At 38.0% G+C, this 26,969-nt stretch overlaps 1 protein-coding gene across 1 annotated transcript in view; it reads right to left on the reverse strand.

Moving 5' to 3' along the window:
• The window catches only part of Lsamp (limbic system associated membrane protein), a 2,156,433-nt gene that overhangs the window by 1,167,354 nt on the left and 962,110 nt on the right, over positions 1-26,969 (reverse strand). Inside the window, exon 2 of the mRNA XM_087208915.1 lies at positions 8,393-8,544. Coding sequence (XP_087065041.1) covers positions 8,393-8,432 — 40 coding nt within the window. The 5' untranslated portion in view covers positions 8,433-8,544. The remainder of the gene's footprint in view (positions 1-8,392; positions 8,545-26,969) is intronic.

Here is a 26,969-nt window from a genome sequence, read left to right on the forward strand (position 1 = left end):
GAATTTTTTATATAAAATTATATTTTCAATAGACTTGGTGAGTTTGTGCTTACCTTCTAATTTAAATTCTGTTGCTATCTACATTTTTATTCTGTGTTCCCATAAAGTAGACATTAACCAATTAAAATACAGCAAATTTCCTTTTATCCATAAGGTCCAGTGTGTCAGAAGTTGAAAATATCTACCCCAAAGATTTACATTAAGTTTCCTAAGGATTCATGCACAATTTTATTGACTTCTTAAATATGTGAGTCTTTTAAAGCCTAGTTGCCCAAATTGTAAGCCTCTGATAGATGAGTAGACACCAACCAGAAAGGTCAAAAGCTGTCCGCTGGAGGTGAAGTTCAAATAGAGGTGATGGCTGACATACTGTCCAAAAATAAAGGTCCATAACTATTGCCCTGGCTTTCAAGACTGGGCTAACTGGTGTTAATGATGCTTGGGATTTTTCAGCTACATCAGTCATTTTTAGAATTGTCATCAAATATAAAGTTCAGGTAGCCATAAAATTCAGTGGCGTGTAATTGTCTGTGTGCATGTGCACACACTTGTATGTGCTAAGTGTGCATAATTGGCAACGCCTTCTCAGAGTAAGTAGGTACCACTTAAGAAGAGTCATGGTAAGGGTGAAGGAAATAAATAGGAAGAGAAAAATAAGGAATATATTTGAAGAAGTGAGAACTCAATAATCCATTTTAATGACTTGAAAGAGGAGTGAATGGATATTTTTTGGGGTGGCTGATCTATTGTCTAAGTAGGTATGTGGCGAGATTGCATCTCTTTTTTGGAAGTCTTTATTACTAAATTCCTTTTTTGCCCTACAGACTATCTAACTGCCTTGGGGTGTCACTCAGTTATTTACATGTTGCAGTGAATAAAGGCACTATAATGTGTTTGGGTTAGGGGAATAAAGAAATAGGGTAAATCATGCACAGGTATACAGAAAGGCAAAAAGCAAAAGTCACCAATCCACACTGCAAAGCTGTCATCCACCGTGCATTGTCCTATATATTTCTTATGTCTTATGTCTCACCTCATTTAATTTAGAAAATAGCCATAAGTCACTGATACTGTTGTTATTCTCATCTCAGTCGAGAATATTGGGACTCAGAGAAGCTAAAGGTCTTATTCAGAGACAATTCATGAAATCCTTCAGTGACAAGGCTTGCAAGCCTAAATTTCATCCTCAGATGTGTCTGGATCCACATTTGTATTTTTTATCATACTACAGTAGTGTACTAGCTTGGACTCTGAGGAAGGAACAGAAGTACACAAAAGTGAACTATGGCTTCTGTAGTTTTAATTTTTAAAATTATATATACAATAAGTAAATAAATACACCAATAATGAACACAAATTATGTGCTAGCAATGATAATGACATACAGTATTAATTGAGCATTTATAATATGATAGCCAATATATCTTCCATACTACTGATAACATATCTAGTAAATGATGACTACTGACACATTAAGAAGCCAAGAAAGCTCATTATTTTCCTGGAATGACATAATTCTAAGTGCTGAGACTTAATGAACAGTTGCCCAAGTTGGTATGAGGTCTCTCTCTAGAAGCCCAAAGGGATTATATTTAGTAGAAGAAAATATGAGGTCATGTGGGACTACAAAATGAGTTCCTGATGTTAATAATAAACAACAGACTTCTGATCACCATATATCATCAGCTGTATGTCTATACATCTATGTTTGGAAATCAAAGTTCCATAATGCTTTATGTTGTTCTTATGAGTATATAATTAGCTATAACTCTGAGTCCCTACTGTACACAAACTTCTGCTGTTGATCTAATTTCCTTATGACTTAGAGAGACCAGCTTTATACTTTACCAGAACTCAATGAGATATTGGGGCAGTTTACAACCTATTCAAGATTATTAGCAAAGAAAATAAAAAATGCCGCAAAATCTGCTCAAGCTTTTCAAGTGATGTGGTTAAGGATGGAATGTAACAACTATTTAGAAATGTAGTTCTAGTGGAGAGACTTTCTCTAATTCAGTCCTACTCTGTCGCACCATTAAAATAATCTATTTTTCTTCCCTTCAAAAGTTACGATAAAAACTCTAACATTATCTATTTTACTTGTCTGGAAAGACCCATAAGCTAGGATTGAGGGACCCAGGTTTGAGCCTTATGCTTTTTTTTCCTTGTGAAACATTCATTAATTCACACCCTTTGAGTCTTATTTTTCTCATGTATGAAGTTTTGCTGTTAGACTGGCCTAACAGAAAGGATTGTGTTGGAGGGGAAAAAAAGAAATAATGAACTGAAAGTGCACTAAATTATATGAAGTGCTTGCTCTAAGCCATAAAAAAATCCATACAACTGTCTTGTACAATGTAGACATATTAAATATTTACAGAATATATACTACACATGTGGCCAGCATTGAATAAGGTTTAAGATGCACCCCCTGAGTCAGTCTACCTGTATTCAAAAACTGTCTCTACAACTTTGTAGGTGAATAAGAAGTTAGTTAGCTTCTGTGTGCCTCTGTTTTCTCAAGCATATTATAGAAAAAGAAGTTATTGGTCACTCAGGCTGCTTATAAGATGTTTCATGGAGCATGTTTAGTTGACCATATATAAAGGATGTTATTAAATATTGTTATTAAATAAATAAATGGTTATTAATATTATTTTTTTAAGGTAAAGCGAAAGTAATAAAAGGAAGAGAAAGACTGAGGAAAAGTCAGTAGGCTTTTGAAAGCTGGCGAGTGTATGTGGGGGTGGGGTATGGATGGAGAGGTTAATGTCTATGGACAAAGAGAGAGTGAATCAACAGCTTCTGTTCCATCTGTATTATTTCTGAAAGGATACAGAATTAAGTACTATCAGGGAGATTATATGAGAATTTACCAAGCTGCATCTCTTTATTTTCCACCATATTCCCACTGGAGGGACTCAAGAGAAATACTAAAAAAAAGAATAGGAGAAGAAAAAGGTTTAAAACATAGGGTAGGATATGCTAGTCATTTTATGAATTTCATTTATGATGTGTAGTGTAACTGGACAATTAAACACACAGAGGTGATGTTCTGTTTCTTTTCCATATTTCCTGGCCTTATGAACTGCAGAATTTCTTCTAACTCAGGAGACTTTTCCTGTCTTGGGAGGTCAGCCAGGCCCCTCCTCCAGCATACTGACATGGCCTTCTGTGCACTTCCATCCCTGCCTTGTATCTAATACTACAGCCGCACAATCATCTGCCTACTGTTAGGTTCTTTCCTTCTCAAAGACAAGGACTATACTCATTGTTGTTTTTTTTTCCTCTAATAGTGAGTAAACCCAGAGGCTTTGTCCTGAGCTACTTTCCCAGAAATTTCCCAAATTTTGAGACAAGGTCTCACTAACTGCCTAAGCTGGTCTTGATCTTGTGATCCTCCTACCTTAGCCTTAGTTCTGGGGTTACAGTGTGTACCACCACATCCTGCTGCATACTCATCTTTATATTCCTAAAACAGACTAAATTGTTTTCTTCTTGATTAAATTTTTATTCCCCTCTGAATGAAGTTTGACATCTAGTCTATAGTTTTCTTGACTAAATGTATAACTCATAAAATTTTGTAGACTGTTTCTAATGACATAAAAGAAACATCTGGTAATCTTCAGAATTATAAAAACTATATTCATTTTATAAATATACAAGATTTCTTAGCTTCCTATTGTTGCTTTGTAAATAAGCTTCCTGGTGTAGACTTAGAATTATAATATAGCTTAAAAGAATCAGCTTCTGTTGCTGACTTCCAGTGTGTCTGTCAGATAGGAGGTACGTGTCTTTTCCAACTCCCTGCTATTAGGTGAAGCCAAGTTCTTTGAGGCATAGAACTAGAGTCATTTATTAACTAATTATACTTATTGGCCAGAATAGGCTCCTCTTAATAAAAAAGAAAAGAACACATATCCCCTTGGCATAATAACATTGAACTGTAAAACAGGTGTTTCCATTTTTTACTTGTTTACCTGACTCTGGTTTAATCAGGAAGACTTTCAATCATGGTAGGAAAAACCTGCTCCTCTTTGTCTTCCTTTTTCCAGGATTTGTGAAGACTTCTAACACTACAGACCATTAAATTACTTTATCAAAATAATCAGCAGTTAGATAATTTGTAACTACACACATTTCTTATTTATGCCCTGTAATAAGGAACAAATAAAATGATAAATCCAATTGAACAGTTAAAATATGTTCTTCTTGTAAAAATACATAGGTTCTAGGGCTTAACTTTAGGCAGGTGCCTGAACCACTAAGCTAAATCCCCAGCCCTCTAGGGTTTAACTGAACAGAAAAACAATCGCTTCTGTGGCTATTAACTTTTATTAATATTCCCTGGTTGATTAGAATTCCATTTTATAAAATATATACACATCTTTCTGTCCCAACCCTCAAATGGTATAACATTAAGAGTGAAACTATTGTTTTCTTCTTTGACATCTGAATTGTCCACATAAAACAATGGCACACATTTAATAGTTCTCATATACAGTATTCTTCAATGTATAATCCTTGTATAAGCATATAGTCCAGTTTATAGAAGGGGATACATTTAAAAGTAAGATAGAAATTTATCGTACACTCAACAGAAGTGGATGATTTCAAAGAAAGATTAGAGGTAGCGAGAAGTCAGAGTTCAAGAATGATAAGGGTAAAATAAGATTAGGTCAAAATATAAGTTAAGAATCAGCTTCACCCATGATGAGTAAGAGTAACCCAGAACTGGGTACACATACCTTTCATCAACCAAAGAATTGTGGGTACTTCTGGCTCTATTAAAATATTAGTGCATTTATATTTCTGTGCACACCTGATGGCTACACAAAATAGGATACATGTTCTTTTACTAAACAACACAGTAGTGATTTCACTAAACTTGTCTTTATTGAAAACTGCATTCTAGGAAATCCACCAGCCAATCACTTTTAGAACCATTCAATTTTCTCTGTTCATTTAGATTGAAAGGCTTGCTGCACAGCTGTGTTTAAGACTGTGTAATGACTTGAAATCTAGGACACAGACCCTTTTTGCATGTCCAATCAATTTGTTAGGAATCTGATCCTGTGCTAATAGGGCTGGGTGCATTAAAATTCATTCTTTGAAAATTGTATCTGAACTGGATGCTGCCTACAGCCTTTGAACCATATCAACTTAGCTTTGCCCCTACTTTACTTTCTTCAAGAGGTTATTTTCCTTTGAGAAGGAGATGACTATTTTCAGAGGCATGAATTAAAGACTAAAAAATGTTCACATACTGGAACTGTGAATTCCTAAATTAGTACGTGTTGATTGTAGAGTAGCCACATTCAAATACATGAACTATATTACCCTAGTTTCTGAGGAAGACCATGTGGGCTTAGAACAATGCATTCTTACTAGTTCCAGAATTATGACTACATACAGTGAGCTCTAAAAGCAATTCCACCTTCAATGCAAGAGCTACTTGAAATAAGACTGCAAGCCAAATAAATAAAAAGAAAATAAATGAAAGAATACATCAGAACATAATGAATTTGAGATAACAATAGAAAACTAAGATCATGTAGTTCTCTAAAATACATAATCAAACAAACCTTTTTACTTAATGTTTCTCCATTAGCAAACTCTTTGGAAATTCAAGGCTTAAACAACTAGGTATCAACTATCAACCAGTGCTATGACTTTCTGTTTTTGTAACCTTACATTTTAATTATAGTCTTTATTCCAGATGTTAAGACAAGAATGATTATATGACTGCACCCTTCTAAATTCTGTATAAACTGTGTTACTCTACCTTTTTTTCATAATACTGTAATGCAACATTAAATCTCTGTAAGCCAGTGTTTGGCATGAAGCTGTTGAAATCATAACAGTGAATGAAGCATAAAAATGTCATGACATGATTATCATCCCTCATGAAACGAGTACTATAATTGTGATGTCCTGATTATCCAAGCTAGCAAAGAAGCCAAAATACCATATGCAACTACACTGGTAACATAAAAATCTCATCTGACCCAGTTCAGTCAAGTCCAGTTTCACCTGACTTTCAAAGGAATTACTCTTGTGCTAGAGGGGTGACCTTTCTCTCTTGTCTGAGAAAGAGGCATCAAATGTGGATATTAGTTATATGATAAAGTGATAACTGTGGTTATCAGTTAAGTGACTAAAGGCTGAACCACCAGATGATCAAGCAAAAAAAATCAGTAATGAGCCCTCAGCTGTAAAGTCTTAAAGACATGATATATTTTATTGACCTACCTCAGTGGTTGTGAATGTATGGGATGTGTGCCACAGGCGGCTGTTTATTATTATTGAAAGCTCTAAAAGGTTCATCATCACAGACTTATCTATTTCTCTGTCAAGTAAAAGGTTGTGCAGATCCTTCAAACATATTTTTGAGTTGAATTCATTGGTTAGATTATGTAGCAGATCACCTTCTTCCAACCAAAAGTTCCTTAATCAGTCGAGGCTGCAACATTGGCATGCTCAGTCTTTGAATCATAAATGTGAAAAGACAGGATGGTTGTTTAATATACATTTTGAACCCCTTGAATCCTTTGGAAAACGAGCCAGCATAAGTCGAGTTCTCAATTTTAAAGAAATTTAAAAGTTAAATATGATTTTCATGTTAAACTGATTTTTCTTCAGAATCCTATATTACCTTAGTCCAACTGTAACAGACACAGAGACACTAAGTTACTCTTATAGACTAACGAAGTGAGAGAAAAATCTTAAAGCATCTGTGGGTTAGGAAATGGGTTAGGAACTATGGGTTAGGAAATGGAAAGAAATTTCAAATTGAAACCAAAAGAACTCTTGAGTTCAATGTTCTGATTCTCTTTGCTGCATTCAGGGATATTTCCCATAATACTCCTTTCTTCTTTTGGTTCACATCATTTTCTAAATTAGCCAAAGTAGAAGACCAATCATAAAGAACATCGCCAGGACTCACTCCCAATTCTCATATCATCTCGATTCTTAGTAAGTCACCAAGAGCTCCTAAATGTGAGAGTCAAGTGCACAAGAGAAGGACACAGTCACCTTAGAGAGCCACTGACCTGAGTTCTGCCCTGGCCACCACAGAAAGAACCACTTTTGTAATTGTGGTTCACATTACTAATTTGCCATACCTTTAAAAATATACTGACTTACACATTCTCTTGTAGTAAATACAACTTAATACATAATCTGTAATTGCGCTTCTGTAATTGAGCAATTACCAACAGACTGAACAACTGGATATATTTTTCTAATGACTTCTTTCTTATTTATATATTTTTGTTGTTCTTTATCTAAACTCAAAACATTTCACTATGGAGACAAATTGGCATTCTTTTTTAGAAAGAACATAAGTAATTCAATTCAAAGAACTAGAAAATAATCACTTCATGGTTTCTCAACTTTGAATAATGCCTTAGGCCTTTAATTTTCTGCATATATTTCTTGTTATTAAAAAATAAGAATATTTTATAAATTTTTTATCTAAAATCTCCTGTCTTACCTCCTGCTAACATGCTGAACTCTTGATAAAAATGATTCTTTTTTGGTTAGTTTCAAATTACATTACTTCTTGCCTATACTTAGTAAATACATTTTTATAAGAATGCCGTTGAACGGCACTATTTACGTTATGACCAGCATATAGAAACTTGATGATGTATTAGAATATTAAAATACTATTTAGCATTGTATTGCTACCTCTGCAGGAAGCTATTGAATATTTTTAATGTTTTCTAAGAAGCCAGCTACTGTATAAATACTTACTCAGCAAATGAGTAGTTTATTTTAAATTGAAAGGTTATTTAGAAAAAGAAATTCTACTGGGAATTTTCAAATACTAAGAACTCATCAAAACTGATTTCACTTTTGAAAAGAGAAAGAATGCCTTAGTTTGTGTTTATAAATTGAGTCTTTAAACCAGTTGGTGCATTTAGCAAATTAGGTTTCTAAACTGGACTTCAATAATATAGTCTCCTAAGCCTTTCACTTAATATTTAGGTGTATCTACTTCCTTTGTTTCTATCCTCGTGTGGAAGATATATAAAGTAGGTAAACTTTCTATCCTCAGGTGAACATTATATAAATTTGGTACACTTTATACTATAAACTAGAATTATATACACAGAAAACACAGTTGTAAATATGAATGGGTATATATATATATATTTCTTATACTATCTAGTCTAAATTGTGCATGTCTGCTATGAAGGATCTATTTAGAATGACATTTCACTTTTATTCAACTCATATACAATGAGATTTTTGCTGAGGGTGGGCTCCAGAAGCTCAGGATTGGCTATGAGTGGCTCTTAAATACAGATACATGAAAACACATAACTCTCAGTCTTTGAGGTTTAAGCCATACCAAGGTATAATGAATAAACAGATAAAACCATACCAAAGAGTATGTTGGCCATGTGAGATGCTTCTGTGTACATAGAACAGCTGAAATATTACCATTTCAAGGATCCCTGGCTTCTGTTTTCTTCTAAGAGAACTGCCACCTGTACAATTTCTGTAGAACACTTCAGAAGATAACTTTCTACTTACCTAAAAGAAAAAACAAGGACAAAAAACTTTTAAAAATCATTTCATGAGGAAAGATAATTTCTGTCTTAATTTTTTTAATATTGAATTATGAATAGATGTTTTGAAAATGTTGCATGCACATTAAATCATGGTAAATCAAGTCTTGCTGTAGCACTTTCCTTTTGTTCTAACATTACAATGTAGATTACCTGTGAAAACCTAATAGTTCATTGGTTATCATCTCTAATAAAATCATTTGAGGGCTGGGGATTTAGCTCAGTGGTTTCGCCGCCTGCTGCGCAAGCACAAGGACCCGAATTCAATCCCTGGTACCAAAAATAAATAAATAAAATAAAATAAAATAAAATCATTTGAGTATCTTGCATAGACTAGATTTTTATCTACTATATTTACTTATCAAGAGGAAAGATTAATCTAATGCAGAAGGTGGGAATTACCTAGTCTCTTCATGTATTTCATTAGTCTTTCATTCTTTCATTTATTGAACAAATGCATATTGACCTTTATTGTGTGTCAGCCTCTTTGCTAGGCCTGGAGGTTCTTCCATGATCAGCACATTCTCCTGACCTAATGATCCTTATTTGCCCCTAATCATTCCTATAGGGAAGCTTTACATATATAATTCAGGACTAGACACAAAGGACCCTACTCCTTGAACCCTGGGCACATCCATAGGTCAAAAAGAAAAGCTTTATCTTTGGCCTCGGTTTTCTTTAATTTGCAATATTAGTAGAGAGCCATGTTTCTTAGCCTGAGAAATCATGGTCCAAGATAGAACAGGGCGACTCAGGGGACACAGGAGTAAACTTCATCTGAGCAGGTGCCACATAGTGAGGAAAAACTTCACGGCCTGGATAACAGATGCTAACACCCAAGTCCTAGCCATCACTCAGAATCAGTGCCACTGCTGATGGTCTTTCTTTCTGGCACCATGCAGTGGTGCTCTCAAGATGCTCAGTTGAACTGAATTTTGACTTCCCCTGCCTCTCCAGAAAAAACTCTGATCTCTCTCCTTTGTTAGTGTTCAATCACCAGCCAAACATCTTGTCTTTTATACTGTAAACTAGGTGAACCAAACAGAATAGGCCTAATCTCCAGAGCAAAAAGAAAAAGAAAATCATTTTCTGCTCCAGATCAGAGCTGTATTGGTCCTTCAGGAATGTACACCCTGGCATTTTGTATCTTCCATTGCATGTTAGCAGTTCACCTTCTATCATAGCATCCACAGTGAGTATTGGAAGCTCTTGGCTGTCCTCCCACCCAATCTAAGAACAGAGACTGAGTTCCTTTTAGTGGGCACATACAAATGAAGCTGTTATCACCATAAAATAGAAGTTACTAGAGCTTTCACAGGGGGTTATGAGAGTAGCAAAACCATATTACAGCCCTTCATGTAGCTGCTACACTGGAGGAGGCTGAGCCAATGCACTCTAGGAAATGAAAACAATTGGGTGGGAATTGGCTAGTGAGTCAACTACTTAGATGATTGCATTTAGAAATGTAGCTAGGACAGTAAAGGACACTTTCTGGCCTTCTTAGGATTGACTTGTTTTGGATTGGAGATTAAGTGCTTGAACACCTCCCCAGTTAGGTGTTTGAAGGTGTACATTTTGTTCATTTCCTTTTGGAGTTAAGGGTTTTAAAAATGCAAGTTTCTGAAAGGTAGAAAGAATAAGATCCATTTATAACACTCCTAATTTTTAAATGGATATGAGTATGTCTTAAGAGACCAGAAAAAGACAATGAAAATAAAAATACTTTTTCCCTCACATCTTTTTTTACTAGTACATATTGGTGAAACAGATTAATAGATTTCATTTTGGCAGATTTATGTATGCATGTAACATGCTTTGAACATTTTCACCTGTTTTCATTAGTCCTCATATTTCCAAAGATAATGGATGATCTTCAGTAAATCCTATATAAAATAGGTCAACATATGTAAATCTATGTACAGTCATACCTTGCTACTTGCTGTGAAATTTTTTGAATTTGGTACTCAATGCATTTGCTGCAATAATTTTGTCCTGGTACTCATCATTTGTTTGGTATTTGACATACAAGTAAGAATTTGTCAATGCTGATGGTCTCTGGACTCACTCCTTTTTCCAGAAAAAAAATTGTTTGGCACTCATGAATTTGGTACTCATTCTGCCTCTGGGAACCAATTAATGACTAGTACCAAGGTACCACTATACTAATATTAATGCAAGGTTATGCCACAGTATATTATAAACCTCACTCTCGGATTTATGAAGAAGAAAAGTATGATGCTTAATGCTTATGTGATTACTTGTGTTTTTGAATTCTGGATTTTCTTAGTCAAAAGTTCGGAAATTAAGTGAAATAATTAGACATACTCAGTAATATTCAAGCTTGACTCAGTGCAATGGTATTTCTAGGTTAAAATATTGGCAATTTAATAAGTGGTGAGCTTGAGGCTAGTATACATCAATCTTGAAAAAACTATAATGAATCTAGGGAAATAATAATGAAGCTTGATGACTACTTGCACATTTACAAGGTTTAAAATTCTCCTGGGCCCATTAATGGTTTTGGAAAATGGAAGGTGGAGGCTGTTGAAGATGATTTTTTGGATGAGCCAAGAGAGGCAACCTGATTATGGAGGTATGCTGTGGAGGGATTCAAATATGCTCTGGAGTCACAAAGCCTCAGTTTAAACTCCACTTTGAGTCTTAACTGCTTGGTAGCTTACTAAAAATAATCAACCTCAGTTTCTTCATCTATAACATAGTGATACCTGTATCTACAACATGATAGTGCTTGGCCTATGTCTCTTCACAATAAGAGTCTAGTATATGTTAGCCTTTATTCTTATTTTTTCCTGTGGGTTAATGTCAGCTACATGTTGGTTGAATTGTGAGAAAGAAAGTCTTGAGGTAGGTGAGGAAGAGAGTATTACATGTACAAAGTTTTAATGTGTCTAGGCATAGGATGCTTTGATTAAACTTATCTTGAGCAATAGCTCAGGGAAAGGTACTGGGGATGGAGGTAATGCAAGATAAGAACAACCATGAGGCATTACAATTCTGTGGTCTTTACCACTTCTCAAACACTTTTTAACATCAGTGATGAATTCATCAGCTTTCCTGTTGCTAGGACATAACAGTCAACACAGCTTAAAGGAGGAAAGGTTTAATTTGAGCCAAAGATTCAGGAGATGCAGTCTGTTGTCTCCCAGCTCTGATGCAGAAACATGGGGGAGAAAGATGTGGTGAAACAAAGATGCTTAGTTCATGGTGAGTGGAGGACAGGGCCATAGAAAAGTACCAGAGAGGAAGGGGTGACAGGCCAGATATTGATCCCGAGGTCATCCAATTTCCCAAGCAGATTCCAAAGCCAATCAAGTTGACACTCCACCTTAACCATCACATCCCTTGTCAACTAGGTTCTTAAACATATCTCTTTAAACCACAGTTAATGTCCAAATAAACACAAGTTTCTAATTCTGCCTAACATGATACAACAATTCCACATGCAACTGAAACCTAACAATCCTGCCTTTAAAGTATCAGCAGTCCCTGCATTGCTAAAAGTCTACATCCAGGCCTCTTCTGAGACTGAATGCAAAACTATTAGCTGTGAACCTCTGTAAAATTTTTTTTTAAGTTATAGACTTCCAGATACAATGGCACAATATAAATGTTTCCATTCTAAATGGAAGGAATAAGGGAATAGATAAGAATTAGACCAAAGTAAGACTGAAACCAAGCAGAGCAAACATTAAGTCCTGTGCTTCCATATCGAGCATGCGGGACATATGGTGGTGGGATGTAAACTCAGAGGGCTTGGGAAGCTCTATTCCTTTGGCCTTGATGGTTGCAGCCTACATAACCTCTGTCTTGGGCAGGTACTGCACATGGCCTTCAGTTTTCCTCAGCAAATATTTCATGTTTGTAGCATCTCTAAGTTCCTGGGATCTCTCTTTCACCTTCAGCTTTATTCCCACAGCTTCATGTACTGCTCTCTCAGTGGACCCTTGCCTGGCTTCTTAAGCCTTCCTTCAAAATCCAAGGAAAGCCTCCCTGACCCCATAATGCCTACATTTTGGATGCCAGTGAAACCAGATTAATGTAGACAATGGCAAAATCCGTTGCCAGCTCAAGCAGTAGCCATGCCCCCTTGGATAATGGCTGTAGCAGTCTTTGAGTATTTGGATGGCTGACAACAGTGAAATGAATCCCAGTGGACCAAATCCCTAGAGGGCTCTACTGAAGCAGAGGTCTCGGGGATTCTCTTCTCAAACAAAAGGTTTACATTTTTGCACCTTAATCCTATAATGGGTGGAGTCTTGGTGATTCCTGATAAGCCCTCATGGAATCTTTCTTCTTGTATCTGTACAGAGCACCCAGTTCCTTTTTAATGTCACTAAACTCTTCAGCAGCCATAACTTTTTTAAATATGATTCCAGTTTTAATATGATTCCTTCTGGGAAAAATTTAGTTTTTCTAATATTTCTGCTCTGTTTTTTGCTCCCAATTCTCAATTATTAATTATTAATCAAGCTAAAAGTGGTGATTGGGGCACATGCCACAGCCTGAATGGTGGGCTGCCTTTGAATTTCTTCCACCAAATCTATTAGTCCACTATCCTGAATCTCAATCTCCTACAAAGTCCCAGGACATGGAGAAAATGTAGATTTTCTTTTTTTGTCAGAGTGTAACACATTAGTTCAATTGGCAAATGGAACACTTGTTCCCAGTTGAAACATCCTGAGCCTGGTCTTTGCTGTCTGCATTCTTATCACAATACTGGTCCTCTGAGCTCTAACCAGAATTACCCATCACACTATGCTTATAGTATTCTACATCTTCTCCAGGCTACTTCCCCCAAATTTTCCAAACACTTTCCACAAGCTAGTTTCAAAGGCTTCTAAACACTTGATCAGGTACAGTCACAGCAAAAAATCCACTTCTCCAGTAAACAATTATCTATTATATTCAGCTTTGCTGTGGCTAGTGCATAATATCCAACACCCACAACTTAAAAGATAAGAGGCTTAATTTGACTCATGGTTTCAAAGGATTCAGTTTGTGGTAGCCTGGCTGTAAGGCAGAAACATCTTAACAGAATACTGTGGTTAACTAAATAAGCTTAGTTCATGGGATCCATGAAGCTTAGTTGAAGAACAATGCCAAAGAGAAATGGGTGAGATACCAATATAAACATGCCTCTGTGATCTACACATCCAGGAGTATGACACATCCAGGAGTATGTTCCATCAATTCCCTAGGCAGTTCCTACTTGGGATCCACAAACCAATCAAGTTGATACTCCACCTTAAGCATCACAGGTGAGTTTCTATGATGAGCATGGAGAAGGAATGTAGTGAGTACACTGTGGATAGTATGCATAGATGCTCATGTAGAATCTCTGCTCAGATGTCAATGGCAGCATCGTGAGTCTAAATATTCCTGGAGAAGATTAGCAAAAACTTTGATATATTGGCCAGGAAATAAACTAAACAACTTTTTACTTTCAGTTAGTCACAGAATAAAATGCTGAAATTTTAGTACTGTTCAGTGCTAGAGAATTTCTAATGGAAACTGCTAGGAGACAATGTGACCGAATGGTAGCAAGCCTTTTATTCCTGTTAACTTGGGAAGAAGTACAAGTAGAACTCTTTCTGACATATATCTAAATATTTGAATGCTATAAATCAAGATAAACTGACAGTGAAATATATTTTTTCCTCCCATCTTCAATGCCTCGTACAGTCTGTTACAGTTGAGAATTCTGAGACCACTTAGAGTCCTGGATGAAAATAGACTGTTACAATGAAAACTAGTTTCAAACCTGAGCCCTGAGGTATGGGCTTCTTCTCCTTTCTTCCAACCCCTAACTTGGTCAGCACTATGAGGAGACTCATATATATTACACTACACAGCCAAGCTTTGTGTATACTTTTGTGCAAACAACTTCCACTTGGCTAACTCTCTGGCCTAGAGATTCACACACAGATGTTATGGTTAATGCTTGTAAGAACAACCAAGGAAGAGTTCCTCAGTGATGCCAAAAGCAAGCTTAGAGATACTTTGGTAAGAAACACTGGACTCACCTGAACCAAGTTAATACTTTAGAAATGGTGGTGTAGGCGCTGGATAAGCATATCTGTTTCTTCTCCCCCAAGAATTCTTCATGTTTTGAGGCATTTAGCTAGTGGGAGGAATGTTCTAAGTACAAGAGTCACGGGGAGATCTGTGTTACTCAGGGTTAAGAATGAAGAGTTATACTGAGTCATGGAGTCTGGAGTAACATCCACAGCAGAGAAGAAAATAAGATTTTCTAAAAATAACCAAGGTCATTATTGCCTTCCAAGTGTGTATTGAACATCAGCCTTAAGAAACTCACTACCACATATTCTAATAGCAACCCTCCTGCTTTTCTCATCGTTGCTTTTGTTTTGTTTTGTGGCCCCCTTCTGACATTGAAATTCTCTCTCAGTTTTCAGTAGAAATTTTGCCACATGAAGAGCATAATGAGGCAGATGTTAACAGTTGCAGCTAAACAAAACAATTTAAACCAAAAAGTCTCCTCCAAAGAAACTTGAGAATATGAAAAGGGTTTTATTTAAATGGGGAATTTCCAGGCATTGAAGGCAACCTGATACTCTCTTGGAAGTGCCATGCCATTCTCAACATGTTATCCATGATTAAATCTTCTATTTAAGTCTTCTTGGAAGAATGTAGATACAAGAACCTGAGACAACAGTGTAAAAAGCACACAGTTCAGTGATGATTCATGAATATTAGCCCTTGGAAGAATGGTTTTCACAGGAGAGCTCCCACTAGAAGTTCTACATAAATGAAAATCATAAATAAATAATACTATGTAAGTACTAAAGGAACCTTGCATCCCTAAGATAGTTTAATCAAAGCTTCAGGTATTCTGAAATCAAATTTGTTTTGATTTTTTTTTAGGCTCCATTTTTTACTTCATGATGATGAAACAAAACTATTCTAAAAACAGAAAAATGAATCACTGCTACCTAGGATAAATGCCATTTATAACTCCCCAAAAAGTCACCTTGCAAAACTAGCTCAATCAAAGCAATGGCAGGGAACTACTAAACTCTTTGTTTAGCAGCTATTAATTATTTATTGACAGAGCACATTGCTTATGAGTAGATGTAACTGGAAGGTAAGAGGGGCACTGAAGTTTTTCATCAGCTGAGGCTGCTGGGGTAGAATTACAATTTATTATTAATGGAAAGCTCCTACAGAAATTCTACAAAAATGCAGAATTTAATCAGGCCTGTATTATCTACATAAATGGACTACATGCCCCACATGTATATTGTGAGTCTGAGTGATAATATGTATTTTATATAGCACATATATGGTATATCATAGAAACTACTGTCAACCAATGAACATACTGACAGATTAGGAGTGGTTCATGTACCTGATACAGTAAGAATAATTAAATACTATAACACCATAAGTATAATAAAGATAGCCTTAAGATACTTTATAAAGTTTACCATCCCCAATTGATCAACAAGAGAACTTTGTGTAACATAGATATTTAGGGAACATTCTCTGGCTTCACCATCTGTTTTCTAAAGTGTCCCTTTATCTTATCCATCAACTACAAGTAAGGAATTACCTCCATTGAAAAGGGAAGGAACAGACAGAACCAGGACTTGATTTTTGAAACTGTACCCTCTCCATCAACCTACACTTTTCCCTTCTAGCCGTCTGTGGAGTTTACAGGGAGAGGTAAATATTTTGCAGCAGCCAAATTACATTTCTGCACAGGAAATATCTCATCCTTTTCTTCCAAAATTAAAGGACGTGACCATAGGAAAGAAGCATTGGTTGATCAGTCATGAAAACAGAGTTGTCTCAGGAAACTTCCCCTTCCCTTCATTGTGCTGCTGTGTTAACTGCACTTCCCCCTTTTTTTCTCAGGTTCTTCTAATTTCTTTAGCAGGATTATTCCTTTGTTTAGATTCCCCAAAGTTATCCGTATATTTATTCCCAATCATAAGGATGCCCTGAAGATTCAGATGATAAACTCCTTATCTTGCACTGCCTCCTTCTACTGTGAAGTGTCTAGTGTTGGTTTGTCAGTACTCTGGAACTAACCAAAATAAACAGCAGTCTCAAAGATTTAAGCTATGGTAGCAATGGTCTTAGTAAATCACCTGTCATGTTTTTGCCTGTATATCAAATCTTACTAATATGATTTGTATCAATATTTATTAAATTTTGATGGTTCTTTTTAAATTTCATCATCTCCTTAACAAAATAGCATCAAACTATTTAGCCTATTAAGTCAGCTTTCTTTGACATTAACCCCCTAAGTGGTAACTGAACTTGTTTCTACTCTTTCCTGTCATCTTTACAAACATTCACATTCTACAGGTGAAGCTAAAGGAATTTAAAAACTTTACTGAGGCCACACAGCTGGTAAAAGACTGAGTCCAAAATTGATTCTGTGGCTTGACGAAAAAGACTTGCCTCTTTTCCACTCCGAAATCCCATCTCTAGGAAACATCCTCACCCCTCACCATCTGCTTTCCATGTTTTCTTTTCCTTCATTCCATCTATAAACCACAAATGGAGAAAAGGTGCTGAAGCACAAAGCAGTGGAAGGAAAGGGGTTTATGAATATTTTCTTCAATATTATAGCAATCAGTATGTGTGTAATAGAGTGTAGGCAACTCTCGTGCTTGTCCCCGGAGTCCTGCTTCTGCACATGGCACAGATCAGGCCCAATGATCAAGGTCTTTTCTCATACATTTGTGTATCTATTATCTAGGAACTGTCACAAGTTTAATTTTGTGAAAATGCCATTCCAATCACACCCAGATTTTTTCAGGTAACTAACCTGACTCCGTTCTTGCCACCCGGACACCTGAAGGTGCTGAGGAGCTGCGGCTTTAGCAGCTACATCATCATCTCCACAATCATAGTGCTCCATCATTTGTATTTCTTGCTGCCCCCTCACCCACCCCTTTCTCTTTCCAGCAGGGATGGAGAAGTAAATTGCATTATATTCCTTAGCACCATAAACTATGTCAATTTCTGCAGAAACAGTATTAAATATGGTAATTTTCTCACTCCATTACATTCTCTAGCCTAGTCCCACCGACCTTTGAAAGAAAATAACTGCAAAGGCATCTGGGTAATGCCATTATGCTAATTAACCTGGCACTAATCTGTAGAAATCAATATGTAGCTGTTTGAATGGGGATAGTGAAAAGAAAACTTGGCAATCTTTCTCCTCGGGCCTTCCCAGCACCTGCAGATACCCTCAGAGGAGCCTGATCTTTGTGGACCAGAGGCCAATCTAATACTCACACTGGTCCTGCACCTCTCTCCCCTTAAGAAGTACTTGGTAGGATTGGATTTGCTCTTCTGAACTTTGTCCAAACTTCAGGGGAAAGAGAAGTCTAGAAGGGAGTGGAATGTGATAGAGTGAAGGGAACTTGAGTACTTGTCCAGATGTTCTTCATCAGAGATTCTGATTTTGCACAGGGCACAGATCAAGCCCTGTGATCATAGGATGACTGAAAGCAATTACAGAGACCATGCTTTGCAAAATGAGCAAGGAGATCACACACATCCAGCCCTAGAACAGTAGGAATCTGTGGAACAGTCAAAGCTTAACACAAAAATAAAAACAAAAATCTGGATAATAATGAGACTATTTTTATTTCTCCTACTCCACCTCCCCCACCCCGCTATTCAGCCTTCCTGTAGGTGCTTCTCTTAACCTTTAGAGGTCATTCATGTCTCCCAAGGACTCATCAAGGTGCTTGGTTTGAGATCCTCAAAAAGCCACCAGGAATCATAGAATCACAGGCAGAAAGAGACTTTAGGAAGTGTTAAGAATTTCTCTGTAGGATTTGCCCTCACTACCCCTGTTTTCTAAAATGATAAAAAGGAGATCTGGCCACATGCACCAAGTCTTTCAGTCTCGACATAGGAAAAATGACCTTGCTGCTTATGGGAGGAATTGCTGCACTGAAACTGTGATATCCAATTCATCTCTTCATGTCCTTAAACTTGTTTTAACTCACTGCAGTGTTGAAATAAATCTGGAAGAAAGTAGTTTGTATGATTTCGTATCTATAGTAATGTCCATACTGAATCATATTTTAGAAGTGACAATTTTATATATTCTAATTTGAATTAGATATAAATAAATAGCCCTAATATGTCTCAAATCCAGATAGACAGCCCACTTTGAAATGTGTCTAATAGAGATAAAATAAAAAGGTAAACTATACACAGTGATATTTTATTTTGACACAGCCTCTAAATTTTCCTGGAGATATAATGTGTTTAATCCATCCACATTCTCCAACATACACTCTGGTAAAATTGCTGCATTATGACAGCAGAAATGCATTAATTACCTAAGTGTTATTTAACACTATGGCACCAAAATACTTAATAGAATGTGGAAGGATAGAAGAGATTTTCCATGTTGTTAATTCATGTGTTACATTGGTAGGTTGCCTCTCGTGGAAGGCAAGCATGGCTGAGAATTAAGTGCTCTGTCTCAGAACACCTGTGTGTGTGTGTGTGTGTGTGTGTGTGTGTGTGTATCTGTTTTCATTTGTACTGAAGGTCAGCATAGAAACCTTATTCCATGGTGGGTTTTGTTTATTTGGGTTTGGGGGGTTATGTGTTTGTTTATATTTGTTTTAACATTTCTGAATATAGAAATAATACTATTTGTTTTGGGTAACTCTATAATTCAGCATAAAAGAGTTGTATTAAAAAATAGGAAAGGATAATGAGTGTGCTTATAGAAAGCTGGATTTATGTGCTTTTTTGTGTAGTTTTCAGCTATTAAATACAGTGCCACCCAGTGAGATTAAAACTCACGTCCAAGACAGCCCCAGATCTCCTGTGGAACAGCCTTACAGTCATCAGACTATCAGAGGACAGCAGGTTGGAAAATGCTGAGAAGCTCCCAGCACCGAGGCCCAGTGTAGACCCCTTTCCTCCCTATCAGGACGATATGCTGCCTCCTCCATCCTCAACTGGACCCCACAGGCCTCATACTTCCCAATAGGACATAGATCTGATGGTGCCAGCCCCTTTCTTCTGCGGACTTCAGTGTCCCCACCATGAATGGAGAGTGAGGCAGGCGAGGCCTCTCAGGCGCCACTCTCCTGCCACCTTTCCTGAGCTCCCACTTCTCCCGCCAGCCAGGGAAGATTAAGGCAGAGCTCTATTAAAGTTCTAATCTCCATTTGTTTCCTCACAGTGCTCCTTCTCTTAATGGTCCACAACCCTCTTTCCATGGTTTCCTTAAAGCCCCGTCCATTCTCCCAATTTCTTCTCAAATGTTCATCCTGCCAAGGTGTCCTTGCTGCCTCTTTTCTGTTCCTCTTTGCATCACAGACAAGGACTTGCTCCTGCCCATCCTCCCAAGGCACCTTGTCTGCATTATCTGCCAGGCCCCCTGCCTGGCGCTCCCCTTATTGTCTTCACTGGATGGCACGGTCCTTGAGACCAGAGCCTACAACTGAATGATTTCAGATGCTCGGGTTCACACTACAGTGCCTTGCACCTAGAGTTAATATTTACAGATTCAAAGAACATCATTTAATTACATTCAAATAAATCACCAATAGCTCTATTCTGTCTCTTCCAGAAGTGCTCCACATACAGCAATATGGATCACTTTAACCAAAATACTACGCTACATCTGTTTGACACTTCGTAATTCCCTGGTGGCAAAGACAGAATAGAAGCAAGAAACAAAATGCCGAATCGTCAGTCCCCCAAGGCAGAGCTTTGCGGACGCTGGAAGCCACGCGGGACTGTCTTCTGTTGTCTTTCAGCAGGAACAGGAACTGCAGGCTTTGGTAAGGAAGAGAAAAACTAAAACACCTCTAATTTCCTCAATCTTAAAGCTTCTCCTGCTTGGCAGGCAGTCTAGGTGTGTGGGAAGGCCCCGGGGACATCTCTCCGAGTCTGCTGCCAGGTAGCTGTGTCGCAGCGGGTGTTGCCGCTCTTACCAGGACTCCCTCGCCCTCGGCCGGGTTGCACAACGTGCGTTAACATGACACGTAAACGCAGCAGAGGGCCTCCGAGAGCCCGCGGTGATTTAATAAGAGAGCACATCTAGCCCAGTCTCTTTGAAGGAAAAAACCAATAAAGGTATCGACAAGGGGAACTGATGTTATCTTTGCAGACGTTCATAAAACGCCTCTAAGAACAGTCCCCGTATAACATTTGATTTTCATTCTTGAGTACCTTCTTTTGACCGGGGCACTGAGTGTTCACACTGACCTAGCAGTTGATTGCAGCAACAATCGTAGATTCGGAAAAGAAGACGAGGTAGTCAGAGAGGAGATTTAAAAAACATCTTTGCTCTTTTATGCCCAGCATTCCCAGTTGAAGAGTTCGGCTGAACTGCTTAGGCAAGGAGAAGCCTGCTCCATGCGGCTAGGGGGAGCCCGAACACAGTCTAAAGCTCTGTGATTAACTGCATGCATTTACATTTTCTGTCCTGCACCTTGAAGAGGATCTTTGGAAAGGCTACCCTTTCGTTGGCCAGGGGAAGAGGATATGCGCCTCTGATTGGAAAACGAAAATGTAAACCCAGCAGAATCTCCCAGATGTGTTCCAGCGGGACACAGGGTATTTGTCTGTGGGACCCTGTTCCCTTTGGCAGTCCACAGCTGTAACCAAAGTAACCAGAAAGATCATCTCATGATTACAACAATTAGAAAATTTAAGATGTGGAAACGTGGAAACTGGCTTTCCTCTACCTAATCCACTTCTAATTTTAATATGACCTTCACCAAAGCATTTTTAAAAAATGTGTTATTATAGTTGCATTTATTTAAAAATGGAGGTAAGGGAGTCTTTCAAGTGTAGTATTTGGATAAGAATGTGTTTGTAAGTATGAAAAAACAAAACAAAACAAAAACCCTCTAATAAGACAAGTAAGCTAGAGTTGGTTCCAGAGTTTGCATATTGGTTGAATGTTTTCTTATACACAATATACTTGATCCTAACTGGAGATGCAAAATAACATAGTGTAATCACATTATTATCCATGTGAACTTCAGCAAGCTATTAATTTTTTTCTGATCATCATTTCTCAATTTGAAATAGAAAATAATTATGCCTACTTCTTCAGGCTCAAAGGAAAAGGTGATTATGAAGTGTCTAGCATATTGCTTGGGACACTTAAATGCTGATATTCTTACCTGTCCAGGGTCTGACATAGTTCCTAGAATAAGTACCCCAAAACATTTGTTGAAAAACAAATGACAAGAAGGAGGGAGAGAGAGAGAGAGAGAGAGAGAGAGAGAGAGAGAGAGAGAGAGAGAGAGAGAGAGAGGGAGGAAGGAAGGAGGGAGGAAGGAAGGAAGGAAGGAAAATGGAAGGGAAGGGAAGGAAGGAAGAGGGAACAATGGAGGAAGAGAGAGAAGAAGAAAGATACCACATTCAATAATGTGTTCATGGGAAATATGCATAATCATATTTTTCTTATTGCCTTCTCTTGTCCCTTCTTGCCTTGTCAACTTGGACGGAAGATGCCTCTGCCTTCCTAACTCTGCAACAGTAATGAGGTCGTTTCCAGCTCTATTCCATTTAAACAGCTCCAAGGAGCAAAGGTGAGGGCTCTGGAAAGATATGAGAGGAGTATTGTTGAAGGGGTGAAGAGATAAGGTTCAGAAACAAGAAAGAATATAAGTATAGGTATCAATTCTCCCAAATTAAAGAAGAAAAGAAACTCAAATTAGGGGAAGTAGCCTTCTATATGGATATCAACCTTCAAAATAAGGCAATAAAGTATGAAATATTCTGGGAGGTCATAGCGGGACAAGAGCATATGAGTAATAAGGAAAAGGGCAGAAGGACCCGGGTTTTAGCACAGTGGTTCTAGAGCCTGCCTTGCAAGTGCAGAGTCCCAAGTTGGATCCCTGGTACAGAAGAAGAAGAAGAAGAAGAAGAAGAAGAAGAAGAAGAAGAAGAAGAAGAAGAAGAAGAAGAAGAAGAAGAAGAAGAAGGAGAAGGAGAAGGAGAAGGAGAAGGAGAAGGAGAAGGAGAAGGAGAAGGAGAAGGAGAAGGAGAAGGAGAAGGAGAAGAGGGAGAGGGAGAGGGAGAGGGAGAGGGAGAGGGAGAGGGAAGAGGGAGAGGGAGAGGGAGAGGGAGAGGGAGAGGGAGAGGGAGAGGGAGAGGGAGAGGGAGAGGGAGAGGGAGAGGGAGAGGAGAGGGAGAGGGAGAGGGAGAGAGGGAGAGGAGGTGGAGGAGGAGGAGGAGGAGGAAGAGGAAGAGGAAGAGGAGGAAGAAGAGGAAGAAGAAGAAGATGACGACGACGATGAGGAGGAGGAGGAAGAGGAAGAGGAAGAAGAAAAAGAAGAAGAGGAGGAGGAGGAAGAAGAAGAAGAAGGAAGAGAAGGAGAAGAAGAAGAGGAGAAGAAGGGCAGGAGTTTGAAGAATGCAAGAAAAGATGATGATGATAAGACTTAGGGGGAGTGAGATGCTAAGGTGACATCTGCAGTGTCCAGACAAGGCCAGATATAGGATGAGATATGTTAGTGTAGCAAGGTTTGGGTAAGAAAAAGAGCTAAAGAGAGAAATACCCTATATGGTCAGGCTGAGCAGTTGGTCAGTTGGACAAGCAGGGTCAACAGTTAGTTCTAGAAACTAGAACCTGGCATGGTGGCAAAGGTTGGCCCAGTGGGATAATGATATTGCAGATTGACAACAAACCTCAAACCCCAGAGTGAGGGAAGTCAGTGACATCTATCCAGCCAGGAGAAGGCAGGGTCACCAGGCCAGGATAAGACTGGGCAAGGGCCATCCCACGTGTAATTGTAGAACAAAGGAGGGGAGAGTCCCAGTTAGAGGATGGCATCATTGGTAACTCAGCCATCATACTGGGATCAAATTGCATTTCCAACTCAGAGGACCTGTCTGGAGCACCCAATTATTCCCCATTTAGACTTCTTGAAGGTAAGACCTACTATTTCTGGCCTGATTCAAATCTGGAAGGGTCCTGCATAATATTGCTGTATTCAGGGAAGGGACTAAGGACAGGCCTACTCTCACTTGGGAGATCATATTCCCCCTTAGTCCTCCAAGGAAGACTTCCTTTCTTCTTCCAGACATGGGAATTTGTCTGGAGTAGGAACTAGATGTCAGCATGACGTTGGCTCTCAGCCTTAGGGGACTCCAGCGGCAGTCTCTGGGAGAGGCCAGGAAGACCTGATGGCTGGACCCACAGATCACGGTCAAACAAGCTCTCCATGAGGAATACTTGTCTACTGAGGATTTTCCACATAATAAGAATTTGCATTTCTAAGCATTTTAATTTTCAAGATAATAATTTGACAGAAATCACAGAAAAATGCTGATAGCACTTCTATACTTGAAAGTATAGACAGTAATTGGACATGCTTTGTTTAATACAAAGGAAAACTTTTCTGAATCTCATTCACTTGTATTTATAAGAAAGCAAAGTCTGGGGCTGGGGATTTAGCTCAGTGGTTCCGCAGCCTGCCCCGCAAGCACAAGGACCTGAGTTCGATCCCCGGTACCAAAAAAAAAAAAGAAGAAAGCAAAGTCTGTTTTGTTTTGAGTTCATGGTATTTCATGTTTTCCTAAAGGTAGTATATATCCAGGTGCTTAAAAAAGTATCTGACTAAAGAAGGTGATGGGTATGTATACTTTATATGGGGTGCCTGGCTCAATTTTCCATCTGGAAACAAGGCAGCACCAAACACATTTTACAAGCATTTTCACAGTTTCTGATTTTAAGAGTTGAATGAAAATTCTCTGAGAAAGGATTCTAGCTTCAAAACTACATGCCTAAATAAAATGATTCTTAATGCTTTAAAGCTTTTTCTGAGATAAAGAATTAATCATTTCAATAAATACTTCAACATATTTCATTTTTTTCTATTGATAAATTTAAAACTCCTATATTACCAGCTATTTGGGAGGGTGAGGCAGGAAGATTTAATGTTTGAGCCCTGCCTGGGTAATTTAGTCAGACACTGTCTCAATAAATAAAAAGGGCTTGTGATGCAGCTCAGAATGAGAGCCCTTGCCTAGTGCATGTCCTGGTTTCTATCTCTAGTATCCCAAGCAACAACAACAAAAACACTAGGAGAAAGAATGAGGTATTAAACAAAAATATGTATATTACACATTGAAAATATGTTCACATACATGACTGTAATCCCATCTGTTCAGAAGGATGAGGTGAGAGAATCATGAATTTGAGCCTAGCTTAGATAACGTAACAAGACCCCATTTCAAAAATAAAAACAAAAAAAGAAAAAATATATATACACACATACAAAATGAAACTACTGCTAAACTCACAAAGATGCTGAAAGCACTAATGAAATGTCAAAGATAGAAAAAATATGTTTAGGTGACTATATGTGTGAGTGATTATAGATTCGTATAGGAATATATTTATATTATTTATATTATATAGGTATATATTTATACACATTTAATACATAACTAACATAGATTTGCATAGGTTTTTTTTTTTACTTAGATATACAAAATAAATCTATCTTCTGTTTCTGTTCCACAGTGCACTGTGGGACCTGTTCAAGTCACTAACTCTTTCTGAACCTCATTTTTCCTGGGGTTCTCACGTGAAAATTAATATACAATTACTGTGCAAACAGTAAGGCATTTTATGACTATATGTTTTGCTGAAAGTAAATGAATGCAACAGCATAAATATATACAGTTAAAAGTCATTAATCCACAGGGGAATTTCTTTGTAGTATACAAATGCCTAAATTTCGATTTCAAAGATTAGAGCATAGAGGTATTCAAAGTAAATAGCATAGGACTTTATGCAATAAATATATGGACTCAATATGTTAGGAAAATGCTATATATTTCTTCTTCCAACTCAAAGAATAAGCAAGGGCTTAAGTGCTTACATTTGGGGAGAAAGGAAGGAGGAAAGAGGAAGAGAGGGAATTGTGGAAGAAAAGACAAAGCTAGGGTTATAAAGCATATTCGTGCTTTTTGGTGGCACTGGGGCTTGAACTCGGGGCTTTGCCATATTCTAGGCAAGTCCTCTACTATTGAGCTGTACTTCACAAACCATTCTTTCAGACATGGTCTCACTAAGTTGCCCAGTCTAGCCTTAAACTTATAATCCTCTTGCCTCAGGCTCCCAAGTGGCTGACACTACAGGTGTGCACTACCATGCCCCAGTAAGCATATTCTTATCTTAATGCATTTCTTAGAGACATTCAGGGTAATATTAACATAGCTGGAGCAGGTGCACAGAAGGCATCATTTAATATGCACGGAGACAATGATGTTTTATATTTTCTTTCTTTCCTTTAGTGGTGTTTCTGGACTCTGCCTCCACCATGAAACCAGTCCATGTCTATAATCTGCTCCTCTCTCTTTCTCCTTTGCATTCTTTCTTTTTCACACTTCCTTTCCCTTTCTCTCTAGGTTTCTCTACTACCACTGCAAAGAATAAAACCGTATGCCTGGTACACTTCTGTGAAGAGAGGTTATAGTTTTTGGAGCAATAATAGTTGTTTGATTCTGTGCAGAAGCTCTGAGAATCTGAATTATTCTGATACTCAAAGTAGTTAAGATCATTGCTCAAGGTAACACAGCTGGTGATAGGAGCAGGATGAGGATTCAGACCTGGTTGGCCTCATGGGGTTTGAAGTGGGCCAAGAAGAAGTGAAGGGCTCAATCCCAGAAGCATTAGGTGGCAGTGAGTCCTTCCATGACCTGCATTGCTTTTCTGTGATGTGAGCCCAGGCAAGGGCAAAGAGGAGGGAACCCAGCCTGAGAGCTCAGAGGCTGGCAGAGAACACTGCTGAGAAAGGATGAGAGCCGCTCTTTGGAGGAGAAATTCCTACCAAAGTTTGCTTCTCACTGCATCAAATGTAATCTGCCAGTGCAACCAGGGCTCATTTTAATAAAAAATGCAACAGCAACCATAAAATTTATCTATATGGGACGATAATGTGAAGGCTATATTCTTATCTAACAGCAGCTTGCTATGCCTGGGGAAAAATATTTTTATTGGTCTTTAGTGTTTGCATCTGATATTAACATAAAGAAATTAACTGATACACTGACTTTTTCATGGGGGTGCTATTATAGTCACTTTTTTTACAGTACATGTTGTATCTGGGACACATCATTCTTTCTTCTTTCCTTCTTTCCACCCTTCTGTTTCTCAAATAACTATTGAGTCTAGTCAGTGGAGGCTATGGCAGGCACTGGTAAAGACAGTGTGCTAAATTTGCAGTTCTTATGGACCTTGCATTTCTGCAGCTCTCTTGTATTATTTCCTTTACAGGGATTTTAAAAAGAAGTTGCAGTGAAATGCTAGAAGTAAATTCTCCTTCCTTATTGTTTTGGAATGAATCACCCATCTACTCTTTTAAATACAAACTCCTCTTAAAA

This window comes from Heterocephalus glaber, unplaced genomic scaffold (assembly GCF_053883595.1).
Source record: "Heterocephalus glaber isolate CG9 unplaced genomic scaffold, H.glaber_assembly_v1.0 deba00000122, whole genome shotgun sequence".
Lineage (NCBI taxonomy): Eukaryota > Metazoa > Chordata > Mammalia > Rodentia > Bathyergidae > Heterocephalus > Heterocephalus glaber.